This window comes from Berghia stephanieae, chromosome 2 (genome assembly GCF_034508935.2).
Source record: "Berghia stephanieae isolate SIO BIC M18660-M18661 chromosome 2, UCSD_Bste_1.3, whole genome shotgun sequence".
Taxonomy (NCBI): Eukaryota; Metazoa; Mollusca; class Gastropoda; order Nudibranchia; family Aeolidiidae; genus Berghia; species Berghia stephanieae.
The window spans coordinates 21,565,380-21,580,379 of record NC_088361.1 but is presented as its reverse complement, the minus strand read 5'-3'; the positions used below and the strand labels follow the sequence as shown (position 1 = coordinate 21,580,379).

The 15,000-nt window shown below is 36.5% G+C and overlaps 1 protein-coding gene across 5 annotated transcripts in view; it reads right to left on the bottom strand.

Annotated features, from left to right (window-relative positions):
- The window catches only part of LOC144964486 (sterol O-acyltransferase 1-like), a 51,198-nt gene that overhangs the window by 12,474 nt on the left and 23,724 nt on the right, over window positions 1–15,000 (bottom strand). For all 5 annotated transcript variants that reach the window (XM_078898854.1, XM_078898853.1, XM_078898856.1 and 2 more), the window contains 5 exons: window positions 6,458–6,517; window positions 5,150–5,257; window positions 3,935–4,083; window positions 2,353–2,480; window positions 1,181–1,256 (listed from right to left, as the gene is read on the bottom strand). In XM_078898854.1, the coding sequence (XP_078754980.1) occupies window positions 1,181–1,256; window positions 2,353–2,480; window positions 3,935–4,083; window positions 5,150–5,257; window positions 6,458–6,517 (521 nt within the window). The remainder of the gene's footprint in view (window positions 1–1,180; window positions 1,257–2,352; window positions 2,481–3,934; window positions 4,084–5,149; window positions 5,258–6,457; window positions 6,518–15,000) is intronic.

Genomic DNA, 15,000 nt, shown 5'->3' with positions numbered 1-15,000 from the left:
TTTACAATAAGTCAAGAAATGTGGAGCCCAAAATTCAGAAAAGTGCTGTAACCTTAAATTCATAATGATGGGAAAAATAGGGAATGGTGAAATGTCAGATGAAAACAGAGAATGAAAATATTGCGGGCAGTGTAGAGCCAAACTCACAATCCAACTGACATAGCACCCTCCAAGAGAGAAGAGAGAGAGAGAGAGAGAGAGAGAGAGAGAGAGAGAGAGAGAGAGAGAGAGAGAGAGAGAGAGAGAGAGAGAGAGGAGAGGAGAGAGAGAGAGGGAGAGAGGGAGAGAGAGAGAGAGTGGGAGAGAGAGAGAGTGGGAGAGAGAGAGAGAGAGAGAGAGAGAGAGAGAGAGAGAGAGAGAGAGAGAGAGAGAGAGAGAGAGAGAGATCAGCCATTAGATGCACTAGCCACTGAGCCATCTGACACAGAGGATCCCGAGTTTGGCTATGACACTGTGATATTTTTATTCTGCATTCATCTGGAACTTCTCCATACAATATATTTCTCAACAAAATATGGGACTGTCACCTCATAATAATAATAATAATAATAATAATAATAATAATAATAATAATAATAATAATAATAATAATAATAATAATAATAATAAAAACACGTTTACTTATAGAGTGCCTTACATCAAAATCTCAAAGCGCTGTACATATATAAGTTATGTACAATTTAAATGCTGAAAATATAAAATCTATAGTAAAAAATATAACAATGTTGCTGCTTGAAACATGAAGAAATAAATAACATTAGGACATTGAATGGAAGATTCAAATAAATCAACAAAAACAAATAATGTGGGCATTTCGTGTTTCCCCTTTATCAACAAAACATGATGAATGAAACACTATGCACGAATGAGAGATGTGAGAATATTAGTGTTTTATTCATCGTATTGGGCGATATTCCATTATTTTTTTCGACACAGACAATGCTGTTAACGGCCAGGTACTCATTTTACACCTGTGAGTGAGTAAAGAGCCTTTTCCATGGACTCAACTATGCACTGCTCAAAGTGGGACTTGAACCCTGGAATTTCCAATCCGAAGTCACGTGTCATACAACAAAACCACAGAGCCACAACTATCTTGAACTGATAGCAGCCTCACTTGTAAAGGATTTCAAGAACAGTTTAGACATTTTATTTGTACACAGTGAGGTAAAACACTTACCATCATCTTTCTTTGAGCACATAATCTTGGCAGTGTTTTCTCTAATAAACGCGTGAACTTTCATGATAAGTCTTGTCTGAGGATTTAAAAAGAAACAAATATTAAAATGCTTCATTTCTACAACATTCATTCCAAAATACCAAAATATATTTTTTTGAAGCTGTTATATTCATTTTTGTTTATTTCTTTTTACAGTCCACAGCTTCTAGCAGCTTTGTATTACTTTGACATTCATTCCCCTTCCTCCAACCCACGAATGAAGCAAAGCAAGATCACTTCTATAGAAATAAACTTGTATTTTTTAAAAATTCTCCCACTGTCATTGTTTCAACCCACTGCCTCCCGACACACACTTTCTTAAAAGAAGAAAACCATTAAAAATAAGGGGCAAAGTCCACAATCATAATTTTAGTTACAGCAATGGCATGGATATCAAATGCCATAAAAAATATCAAGTTTATCCAGTTCACTGCCGTACTCTGGAAAACATGTATTAAAAAATTTGGCCAGAAAACTCGTCCTTCAAATATCGATCGATTAAAATGACCCTCATCTTGGTAAAAAAAAAAAAAACCCTCTGGGACATCACGATATTTGGAAGTTTTCCAGCCAGTATTTTAAATACATGTTTTTCTAGAGTACAGCATTTAATACCAAAAGTTTTTCTGTTTTATTACAAAAGGTACCGTCTTTAGACCCACTAATTTCTCAGCTCACGCCTGAGTCACAGTCTCACATTATTCCAATATTTTGGAGAAAGAAAAAAGGCATTTGTTTTTCGTAAACAAAATAAATTAAGATCAGTTGTGATTAATCTAAATTCAAATTTTATACAGACCTAACTTTAACTTAACCTTTAAATTCATATTGAGGTAAAAAAACAAAAACCTCTCCCTCTTGAGATTGATAAGAAAAACAAGCAAATATGGAGGAAAAAAATCTTCTCTTTCTGCTCTTAGGCATTGGAATTCAAGTTTTGTTTTTCAGAGAATACTGGACACCTTCAGCAAAATGCTCATCATTGAGATAGGCTGAAGTAACATACACAGATACAGATAAACATAATCAAAATAATCTTTTTAAAAATGAACAAAGAAAACTAACAAACAAAAGGAATATACAAACAATTACAGTGAAATGACAATGACTCCATACTAATACTAATATTTTACCTGTTCTGTCGTGATGATGACAGAGGACGCTGGAGGCAAGTCGTGTTCTATGAGGTACATAATTGGAATCACCAGAAATGCCAGCTGGTAAATTATCACAAAGCCTATCCAGGTAAAGTCGTACCAGCCTGTGAAATTGAAATCATGATTGAGTAATCGATATAATGACACTGTTCTAGCTTAATATTCCACGCAATTTTGGCACATCCTTAGTAACCAAGCAAACACTTCTTTTTGTTTACATTCCAATGTCATGTTGGAGAATGGACTGCTGAATATTTCTCTACTGTAGATCTGGTTTTTAAGTAATGTATTTATGTTTTCATTGGGTATTTTTTTTTTGTTGGTTGAAGAAGGGTTCTGAGCCCAAAACGTTCCACGTTTGGTATTTTGCGCTTTTTTTAAAAAAGCTGTTAGATTCATTTTTGTTTATTACTCTTTACAGTCCACAGCTTCAAGCAGCTTTGAGCAGTCTAGTATCACGTTGACATAATGTCATGGGTGGATTCCCTCTCAATTCACACTTTCATTAGAAAAAAAGGCGGTTTCAAGGACTGTACACTTGATGGAAAAAACTGGCTCTCTTTCAAATCCTAATTTCTCCTATTGATTTCCACAGATCTAACGCTTTTCATTTTAAAAAGTAGTCCTTCAGAGCCCATAGAGCCTATTCACATGGCTCAGTGTTAGTGGCTTAGTTCATACACACACACACACACATACATACACACTCTCTCTCTCTCTCTCTCTCTCTCTCTCTCTCTCTCTCTCTCTCTCTCTCTCTCTCTCTCTCTCTCTCTCAGCCAGGCAGTGGATACTGTAGCAGTTGGGTTTGGCCTCCTGATTCTGCAATATTTTTATTATCTGTTTTGTTCCTCTTTTTCCTCTTCTTCTTCTTCCTTAATTTGCAAACCACCTCTGGTTTATTGTTGCAAATGTAAATGTGTTGATATTTTACGTCTTGGGATGTTTTTGTGTGTAATAGTAGTGAATAAGCCTATTTCTAAACTGCTCCGTGGTGATTGAATCAACAAAGATAGGTGGTAGGTTATTCCACAGGCGTATAGAACTCTGACACTTCTCTATTCCCTTTATTTCTTTTTCACTTTTGATATAAGTTCCCACCCCAAGCCTTTTCTGAATTAAATTAAATTAAATTATTGAGCTTTATATAGCGCAATATCCACTAAATGTGCTCAAAGCGCTTTACAAGGGGTCCCTGGTCAACAGCAACATTTAACATGTAGGACGAGACATGCCGCCTGTTAGGCGATATTACAATTTTTCGGACAAAGACAACGCTGTTAATGACCAGGTACTCATTTTACACCTGAGTACAGTGAGAGAATGTGAGTAAAGAGCCTTTTCCAAGGGCTCAACTATGCGCCGAGCGCGAGGCTCGAACCCAGGACCTTCCGATCCGAAAGCGAGTGTCATACCACTAGACCACATAGCCGCACAAATTCATATTCAAAAATCAAAACACATGTTTGAGAATTTCTGACACAGACAAAGCCCCCCCCCCCCCCCCCCCCCCCCAACTATATCAAACCAAAAGACATGATTTTTATTGTAGACTTACCAGCTTTGCCGGGCCTACGGTTGATAGACCAGTAGTAAAACGCAGGGTAGACAATTAGGACCGTGCTCATCTGCATGATGACCCACATGGCCATGACCTTGGGAAATTTACCAAACGCCCATTGGATCATGTCAAAGTTGAAGTTCACACTGGGGACAACATAAGATTTAACGTATCATAACTAATTCTTGGAGAGAACGAATAAACATTTGATTGTTTTGTGACTTAATTCTTGAAAATATGTAAGGATGGCTCGCTCGATCATGATGGTTCTAATAATGATGACAGATATGGAGGGGGTGGGGTGAGAGGAGAAGAGGGGGAGGAGAGGAGAAGAGGGGGGGGGGGAGAGGAGGAGAAGAAGAAGAAGAAGAAAGGGGGGGGGGGGGGATCAGAAAAAGAAGAAAATGAAAATAAGAAGAGTAAATAAGAGTAAAAATAAGAAGCTGAAGGACATGCAATAAAATGCAACAGAACTGAGAAACTTTCCACGAAATAACCTCTAGAAAACAAATATTCATTTTCTTTTCTATTTGAGTAGAGCTGCCTATTTGAAATTTCAAAAACTCGAAGTTTCCAAGGGAAAAAAAAGTCTTTAGAAATAAGGTAGGTATTTGCCCTCACCATGATCCAAAAAGGTTCCCAAGTCCTTTTAGAAGAATTCTAGGAACTGACCTTTCCTTTTCAACAAGATTTTTTAGAATGCATTCCTGCAGCTGGAGCCAAAATTCGTATTTCTAAGAATTTTTCGTTGTAAAAAATTAAAAATTTTAAAAAAATTGAGCTTTTATATAGCGCAATATCCACTAAATGTGCTCAAAGCGCTTTACAAGGGGTCCCTGGTCAACAGCAACATTTAACATGTAGGACGGGACATGGCGATATTACAATTTTCAGGACAAGCTGTTAACGGCGAGGTACTCATTTTACACCTGAGTACGGTGAGAGAATGTGAGTTAAGAGCCTTTTCCAAGGACTCAACTATGCTCCGAGCGAGGCTCGAACCCAGGACCTTCTGATCCGAAAGCGAGTGTCATTCCACAAGACCACATAGCTGTTGTACTAGGCAGTTCTGTTTGAGAGTTCATCTCCCCCCCCCCCCCCCCCCCCCCCCCCCCCACCCCCATTTCCCCCGCAAAAAAAAATGTATGTACCCATTAAATCCCTGGCAGGTCTGTAAATAATGTTTAGATAAATTATGATAAACAAACTTACGCTCCTTTCTCCACCAAGTCGTAGACAACGGTGTTGATGCTGAACACGATGAGCATGGCCACAAAGATGTGGTAGATGGTCTGAATATGGCTGATCTCAAACAATTCACTGGAATGAACAAAAGGGTGAAAAAATCAAATATTTGAAAGTTTTAAAAGGCTTTTGGATTTGAACTTTTCAAAAACCCCCCCCCCCCCCCCTCCCAAGCGTTCAAATGGTGCAATATCCACTAAATGTGCTCAAAGCGCTTTCCAAAGGTCCCTAGCCAACAGCAGCACTTGACATATAGGACGAGACATTACAATTTTTTTTTCCAATAGAGACACCGCCGGGTACTAATTTTACACCTGAGAACAATGAAAGATGTGAGTAAAGAGGCTTTTCCGAGGACTCAACTATGCGCAGCTCAGAACGTGGCTCGAACCCAGGACCATCCGATCCAAAGGCAAGTGTCATATCACAAGACCTCATTGTAGCACAAAAATACCTCTCAGATGTCTGTAATTTTAAATAAATAAATAAATATAAATAAAAGAAATTAAATTCTCTAACTCATCAACTCCCATGAAAATTTGTCTTTAATAAAATAATAATTAATTAATTAATTTAAAATGTTAATAATAATTTAATTTTAAAATTATTTAGTTGGAGAGGCAGCCAATTTTATTTGACTTGTTCACTTGGGCAATAACCTGCCCATCCAAGGAGCAGCTCTAGGGAAAGCCCTGACAATGAAGGCTGCCCTTCCAGGGAGCAGCTCTAGGGAAAGCCCTGACAATGAAGGCTGCCCTTCCAGGGAGCAGCTCTAGGGAAAGCCCTGACAATGAAGGCTGCCCATCCAGGAAGCAGCTCCAGGGAAAGCCCTGACAATGAAGGCTGCCCATCCAGGGAGCAGCTCCAGGGAAAGCCCTGACAATGAAGGCTGCCCATCCAGGGAGCAGCTCCAGGGAAAGCCCTGACAATGAAGACTGCCCTTCTAGCTCCAAATGCATCCCTCCATTTTCAAATATATATAAAAAAAGTTTCTTCTTTACCTCTGCTTCTTTTTGTTTTCGTTTGGTTTTTCTTTTTTTTTTCCCTTTTCTAATTAAAGTGTAAATGGTCTTCATCAACGTTTTCTTCTTTGCAGGTCTGATAAGCCAAATTATTATGGGGCTCGTTGTTGTAATGGAAATATGTATTCTCAAACCAACGTAAAATATTCTCCATTATCAACAACAATGTAATTGCGTTCCGTAATGAGACCTGTAAATTCGTGCACCTTGGCTTGGCCTTCCACACAAAAAGACAACAACGACGACTACTTACGTGAGCACAGACCGTCTGGTGACAAACACCTTGTCCGGTAGGTCTCCCTTCTTCCTCTTCCTGTTCAAATAGAAAGGAGGGGGGGAGGGGGGGGGGGGGGAGGGGGAGGATTTTTAAAAATTAATAAGCACGATTAGGACAAGTCATAGGTAAGAATCACGGAGAAAGAGATGATCACATCTGTCAAAAATTGATTTTTTTTGCTAAATGACAACGCCAGGAGATCAACACTCTGTATGTCAACCACGGGTGGGGGGGGGGGGGGGGGGGGTTGTTTTTGTTTGTGTGCCTTTATTTATTTATTTATCTTTTTTTTTGTTTTGTTTTGTTTTGTTGTTTGTTTTTTTGTTTTTTTTTGGTTTCCGGGGTGGGGTTGGGGGGGGGGGGGGTTCCTTGACATTTGAAATAGAAGGAATTTAATATCAATACAGTTCAGATGCAGTTCTGTAAAAAATACCTCTTTGCCATTTCATAACAATAACAATAGTCATTTTGAATGGAAGCTTTCATTTTAAATAACGAAGTCAGTCGATAGTATGGAGGTTTATGGATTCCCCTTGGAGACGCCATCCCTTGGAACAATGGGCTTTTTCAATGAAGGGCTCGAGAGCCCTAACCTCTACACAACTATAATATATGACTTACAATGGTTTATTGTTATGTTCATCAGTTGGTAATTAACTGCCGTACTCAGGAAAAACACGCATTTACACGAATTTGGCCAGAAAACGCATTTACACAAATTTGGCCAGAAAACGTATTTACACAAATTTGGCCAGAAAACGTATTTACACAAATATGGCCAGAAAACGCATTTACACAAATTTGGCCAGAAAACACGTCCTTCAAACATCGATCGATTGATTTGAATGACCCTCTCCCCGCCCCCCCCCCCCCCCCCCCCCCCCCCCCCCCATCGTGGCAAAAACTCTCAAACCTGGGGACCTCGCGGGGTCCGAAAGCGAGTGTCGTGCCACAAGACCACATTATAAGAAGAAAAGGCTTGATCATTACAATACACCATTTTTTAAAATGGTTTTTGCGATTAAATAGAGCATTTATATAGCGTAATATCCACTAAACGTGCTCAAAGCGATTTCCAAGGAGTCCCTGACCAACAGCAACACTTAACATGTACGACGGGACCTGACGCCTGTTAGGCGATATTACACTTTTTTCGGACAGAGAAAACGCTGTAAACGGCCAGGTACTCATTTTACACCTGAGTACGGTAAGAGAAAGTGAGTAAAGAGCCTTTTCCAAGGGCTCAACTATGCACCGAGCGAGGCTCGAACCCAGGACCTTCCCGAGTCTCATTCCACTAGACCACGTAGCCGCACGATTAAAACTGACTCCATAAAATGGTTGCCTTAGCCTCTAAACATTTTGGCAACAATAAATTATGCTTTGTGTTTCAATGAAGTTGGTGTGGGAAATAAATAACAATGAATCATCATGCTTACATTCTTACAAGGAACTCACAAGTACAGTGGAAAGGAGCTTTGTAACCAAAGAATAATAATAATAATAATAATAATAATAATAATAATAATAATAATAATAATAATAATAATAATAATAATAATAATAATAATAATAATAATAATAATAATAATAATAATAATAATAATAATGATAATAATAATAACAATAATAATAATAATAAACAAAGACATAAAGAAGAAAATCTGACAACTATATCCCCACTACAACGAAAAATTAAGAAATTATGACGTGTTATTTAATCATTGCAAAGGCAAATTATTTACATTTCATGTTAACTATAGCAATACTATTTTTAACTCCTAAAAAATTACGATTTAAAATTTTTTTGTCAAGTAAGCAGGTTTGATCAACTCATCAAAAATCAAGCAACTGCTAAAAGTGTCAAAACAGTGTCTGTATGTCACAACAGTTTGTCAGATTCCATCAAAAGGTATTAGTCTATTTGTCATTTTGGCCTGTTTACTGTCGCTACGATGGTTTAGTCCTTGCCTCTTGAATTCAGAAGGAAAAAGGTCATGTCAAACTACAATGAGAAATGCCAGTTATTAAATGTATGGTAATGAGAGGAAGGTAATGCTCTCCAGGTCCTTGTGTCGCATTCTTAGGTAAAGCACAAAATACGTATTGCCCCACATGACTCCGATACGAATGGATATTAGGTTACAATATTTCTGTTGCGCGTTCTAGGTATAAATGCTTTATGTTGTAAATGACATACATCATAATCATCATTACACCACCACCCCCACTACCATCATCATCACCATAACCAACACCACCATCATCATCAAATTCATAAACAGACAGATCTAAGTGTAATTACATTGTGTGTGTGAAATCTCTTTGTACGGTTTTAGATAACACAACTATTTTCAAATCCATTAACAGAATGAGTGAGTGTAGAGCTATATGAAATATCTGCGTATCGTATTACACAACTTTCAAATTAACAAAATGACGATAGTGAAGTCGTGGAATCTCTATGCACGGTTTTCGATAAAAATTATTTTCGAATTCATTTACACAGGGACTAAGCGGAGTTACATTCTATGAAATCTCTTTCTACGGTGTTAGGTGACATAACTATTTTCAAATTCATGAACATGTATTTACATTATATGAAAACTCTTTGTAGCTTGTTAGATAACAAGGCCTTTTTTCAAATTCATTAATAAACTGACTCTTTCATTAATAAACTGACTACATTATGAAATCTCTCCACGGTAACATAACCTGTTCGCTAACATAACGATTTTCACATTCATTAATGAATAGAATGACTAAGCGGAGTTACATTATATGAAATCTCTATGTACGGTGTGAGATAAGATGGCTATTTTCTAATTCATCAACAGAATGCATTAAGTGTAATTAACATTGTGTAAAACTTCTAATTACGATGTGAGATAACATAACATTATGACCTTTTAGTAAATTAATTCTAATATCACGAATAAACAAATAATATAATTTGTGAAACACTCAATGGAACCCCCCCCCCCCCTCCCCCATCCTTTCAATAGCCACGATTTAATTTTGTTTTTAATAAAATGAAAAATAAATATCTTTGCTCAATATCAAGAGATTATTCTTTTAAAACATTTCAGATTAATTCTAAGCGAAGACTAGAGTAACCCAAGGGTTAACCGCAGGACAACGCCGTAGAGAGAATCGAACTCGGTGCCTTCTAGGTACGAGCAAAGACCATTATACTGTGCCACGCTGCCTGCCCTTCGTCTCTTGTTCATTGTGATTTAAGTTTGATCCTTGGGGGTGGCCAGAATTTCTTCTTTTAAATGCTAATTGCTTCTAACTTTCAAAATCCTCCCTACTACCACTAGGAAAAATTCGTGTCATTACAAAATGTTGGCTCCAATTTCAGAACTTCATGAGTATCTCTGAGTCATTAAAACTTATGGAAAATGAAAGATGATGGCAGATTGCATAATATTAAGGATTTTGAAGTGTCATGTAATATCACTATGAGGTTAAATTGTTAAATCTATAAAGTTAATTATAGCGATACAATGTCTACGAATTTGGCCACTACGAAAACTACAAATTTTAAACTTTCCAAGTAGGAAGGTCTACATTCGTGTATTTATAAATGAGTAACTTGTATAACTAATTACAACTAATTATTTTCATGTGAAAGTACTTACAACACTTCCGTACTGTTTCACACACAAAAACAGGCATTTAAAATTTTGGTCAGAAAAACTGTCCTTCAAATATTGATCGACAAAAATGACCCCCCCCCCCCCAACATCTTGTCAAAAACTATCAAACCTGGGACTTGAAGTCCCAGGTTTGATAGTTTTTGGCATGATCGGGGGGGGGGGGGTAGTCAGTCGATATTTGAAGGACGAGTTTTCTAGCAAAAAGTTTAAATAAGTGTTTTGTGAGAGTATAGCAAAGCAATGATGTTCCCTTTTACCGTTCTCTTGATGACAATTAATTAGAAAGATGTGGATGGGATGTCGTCCAATGGTTTGTGTGTGTGTGTGTGTGTGTGTGTGTGTGTGTGTGTATGTGTGTGATAGATAGATAGATAGATAGATAGAGAGAGAGAGAGAGAGGGGGGGGGGGGGGGGGGAGAGGGGAGAGAGAGAGAGAGAGAGGAGTGTTTGTATATATATATATATATATATATATATATATATACATATATATATATATATACATATATATATATATATATATATGTGTGTGTGTGTGTGTGTGTGTGTGTGTGTGTGTATGTATGTGTGTGTGTTTCCTCCAGTAAATACCAACACATTATAACTGATTTCGTTTTGCAATAATGAAATGATTTACGTCACAATCACAATTATTGACCAATCCAGTTACGGAGGATTCGCAAAGGCATTGTTGACAGATTGCTTTTTTTAAAAATTGAACCATTTGGGGCGAGGGGGATGCGATTTCCATGGCAACATGTGAGCTAATGTGATACTATCATTAAAAGTATTGACCAGTTAACTGCCGTACTCCGAACAGAATTTGGCCAGAAAACTCATCCTTCAAATATCGATCGATTTAAATGACCCTCATCTTGGAGAGAAAAAAATATAAATAAATAAAAAATTTAAAAAACCTCTCAAACCTGGGACCTCGCGATGTATTCTTTCATCTCGGGTTTGAGAGTTTTTTCCAAGACGAGGGTCATATAAATCGATCGATATTTTGAAGGACAATTTTTCTGGCCAAATGTTTAAATACGTGTATTTCTGTGTAGTACCGGCAGTTAACTGGAAATAAATAAACCCTGACTTCAGTATATCTATATTATTATTATAATAGCACATTGTTACTCATATTTTGACACGTGTGAATGTGTTTATTGTCGACGCCGTCACCGTTGTTGTTGTTGGTCGTTCAACAGTCGCTGCATGGTGCTTTTAATTCTAATTATTATCAATTATTAATATTTCATGATAAATATAAAACACATTTTAAAATGGCGTAATAACTGGAATGTTTATTTCTATTATTGTGTGAGGTTAGGACATACAATACTGGTGTAACGTGTCAGAACGACACGGACTCAATACAGGAACATGTTATGACATAATATTGTGTTACAGTTGTGAATACCATTTGTATATATATGGATACAGGATGTCCCAAAAATGTATACACATTAGAAATAATTGAAGGGGAAAAACGGTAGAGTCATATTTTGATTTGTAGAAAAAAATATTTTTCAAATTTGAATACAAAATTTATTTGAAGATATCAACACTGTTTTCTTAATCAATGCTTTAGAATATAGATAAATCCTATCATCTAAAAATGCTAAAATAATGCGCAGCGTGGCTCAGCGATACGGTCTTTGCTTCGTACCCGAAAGGTACCGAGTTCGAACACCCGCCACTGCGCTGTGTGACCTTGAGCAAGTCACCTCGCCCTAGCTCAATTTGCGGCGCTGCACTGCCGCTAACGCCTGGGTTATTCCAATCTTCCCTTGGAATAGACCCTAGAGGCAAATGTACCCTATGGGATGAATAAAGGGAATTATATTTATTTATTTATTTATCAATTAATATAATATTCTCTGAAAGAAAACTTAAATACACATACAAAAGTACCTTAATCTTATCTCAAATCTGAATGTAACTTTGCCGTTTGTTCCCCTGTGCTCTTCAATTGGAAACGTGGCCTTAAATAAAATTTAATTATTTTATTATAAGAGTAAAAATATTTATAGGCCTTATTTTATTCGAGAAGGTGGGGGGGGGGGGGGGGTGTCTCTGAATTTTAACCACATCTTAAATAATAATTACGTTCTGTTAAATCCCACGCTTACGGTCATCATAAATGTATAAATGTGTATATATTTGTAGGCATCCTGTAGCAAACGATTAATAATAAATAAATAAACTTATAAATCATTAGACCAATTTTGTTAAAAATAAAATAAGAAGATAAAAAAAAAAATAAATAAATAAACTTATATTTCATGAGACCTATTTTGCTAAAAATAAGAAGAAAAGAAAGGGAAAAAAATAATAGATCATTAAGACACTTTAGTGGTTAACTTTGACAGATAAAACAGTATCATACAACACATTTCGTTATTTAAAAATGATTATTATGTCATAATATGAAATACATTGTATCAACAAAATGAAAAAAAAGTCTTTCCAGGTGTCCAACCCATGAGAATGAAAAACCAAAGCATCGAATCGAATCACAAATGATGATAGCGGCGGTGGGTAGTGATGATGAAGGTGACGACGACGACGACGACGATGATGATGATGAATGATACTGCACACTTATATAGCGCCAACACCCCATGCAATATAAGCTCTAGGCGCTATAAAAATGGGGAAAAAATGATGATGATGATGGACTGAATATGCAAAGAGGTACGAGTATCTCTACTGCCACCCACAAATATTAAATAATCACAGGGGCGATACCCGCACAGCCGTACTGGCAACGTAAAAGGACAACCAAAGAGAAGCACCTTATCAGTATACATAGAAGCGTCAATTTGTTCTACTTTCGCTTTATGCCCGAACCAATCAAAGTGCTGATTTGTACTTCGTGAAATTTATCGCATATTGATTGGTTGACGAATTTGAAAGTAGAAAATAAAAGCATCTACGGTAGGTTGCCTCTCGGAATTAAATAATAAGAAGAAGAATTTACTTTTTTTAATGGCCAGAACAGAAGACTTGTCCTTCAAAAATCGATCATATTAATCGCCTGGGACTTCCAAGAAGTATCTACGTGATTTGAGGATTTTTGCCAAGACGAGGGTCATTTAAATCGAACGATATTTATTTGAAGGACGAGTTTTCTGGCCAAATTTTTAAATATGTATATTTCCAAAGAGCGGCCGACAGTTAACTGGCTTGAAGGCAAAATCACGTGTTTGGCTTATTCGTCAGTAAACGAACAAGAAACTCAAGTAGAGAAGGAATCACTCCCGCCTCTCGAACAAGTGTTTCGGCCATTAACTTGTATACTTTGTCATTGTTCCAAGGCAGATCATTTTGTACTGATTTCATTTTATTACCATCATTATTATCATTAGCATCATCATCATTATTATTATTATTATTATTATTATCATTATCATTATTATTATTATTATTATTATTATTATTATTATTATTATTATTATTATTATTATTATTATTATTATTATTATTTTTATTATTATTATCCTCTCTCTCTCTCTCTCTCTCTCTCTCTCTCTCTCTCTCTCTCTCTCTCTCTCTCTCTTTCTCTCTTTCAAGACAACCATTAAATAGACCATAACGATAAATTGTGTTACCAGACCCATAAAATAAGTACACGTCGGCATTAAAATTCACGTGTCAAGTCGAAAAGGACAGAATTGAAAAGCAACCAAGCCTACACATCCCACCCACCCATCCTGCCAGCCTCTACCAGAACAAGCAGTAACAAATTACTATTGAAACACAGACCAAAACACGCTTATTAATTAATGGTAGATTGTTATCCACCCTAAACCATCGTCATAATATTACGTTTGTCTTTTTCCCTTAACTCACTCAACCATAACACCGACTTTATCCGTAGTTATCCGGGTTACTTTTACAACATGCCTATAATTTATTACATTTTTCTGAGACAAATTACAGACGTAGTATCAAAGCTAACGTTTTTTAGTTTTTACATGTTTATAGTTGCTGAATAAAACTATCTTTGTACATGCTCATTTTTAATAAATTTTTTTCTCCAATTTTGAAAAGTAGAAAAATCTCTAGGATTGAGTGAGTTAAATTACACAGTATCCGACAAGCAGCAACACGACCAGGATTTACGATGCGTGGAAACAGACGCTTAGCTTACACATTTCCAAAACAATACAATCTTTAAAAAGTAAAAATCGATCTTTAACCGAAAAACGATACTTTGACCAACTTTTCTGGCTCTAAACAGACATTTCGCTGTAACAACCAAAAGTCAATTGACTTATTATGTGCGGTGGTTATATTGATAGTTTATACCAGGATGTAATGCGTTTGAAAGAAAAAAAAAAACAAAACAAGACAAATTACACAAGCAAACAATTCGTACTTCCTTACAAAGGAGCATAATATTTCCTGCCAACCAATGTTTTGTTTATTCATCTTAACTACGCCACTACCACATCATCTCATTCATCTGTAGTGTTTCAATCATCCTGTTTTGTTGATAAAGGGGAAACCCGAAACGTTCATTTGATCTGTTTTTGTAATTAAATTGAAGTTTACATTCAACTTCACAAAACTGTCGTAAATAACCGACGAAGTAAGATTCATGAAACAGGTCTAAAGCTGTCTTCATTGCATTATGTTTAAACATTAAAAAAAAAAAAATAGAGCTTTTATTTCGGGCAATATCCACTAAAATATGCTCAAAGCGCTTTACAAGGGGTCCCTGGTCAACAGCAACATTTAACATGTAAGACGGGGCATGGCGCCTGTCGGGCGATATTACAATTTTTCGGACAAAGACAACGCTGTTAAGGCCATGTACTCATTTTACACCTGAGTAAGGTGAGAGAATGTGAG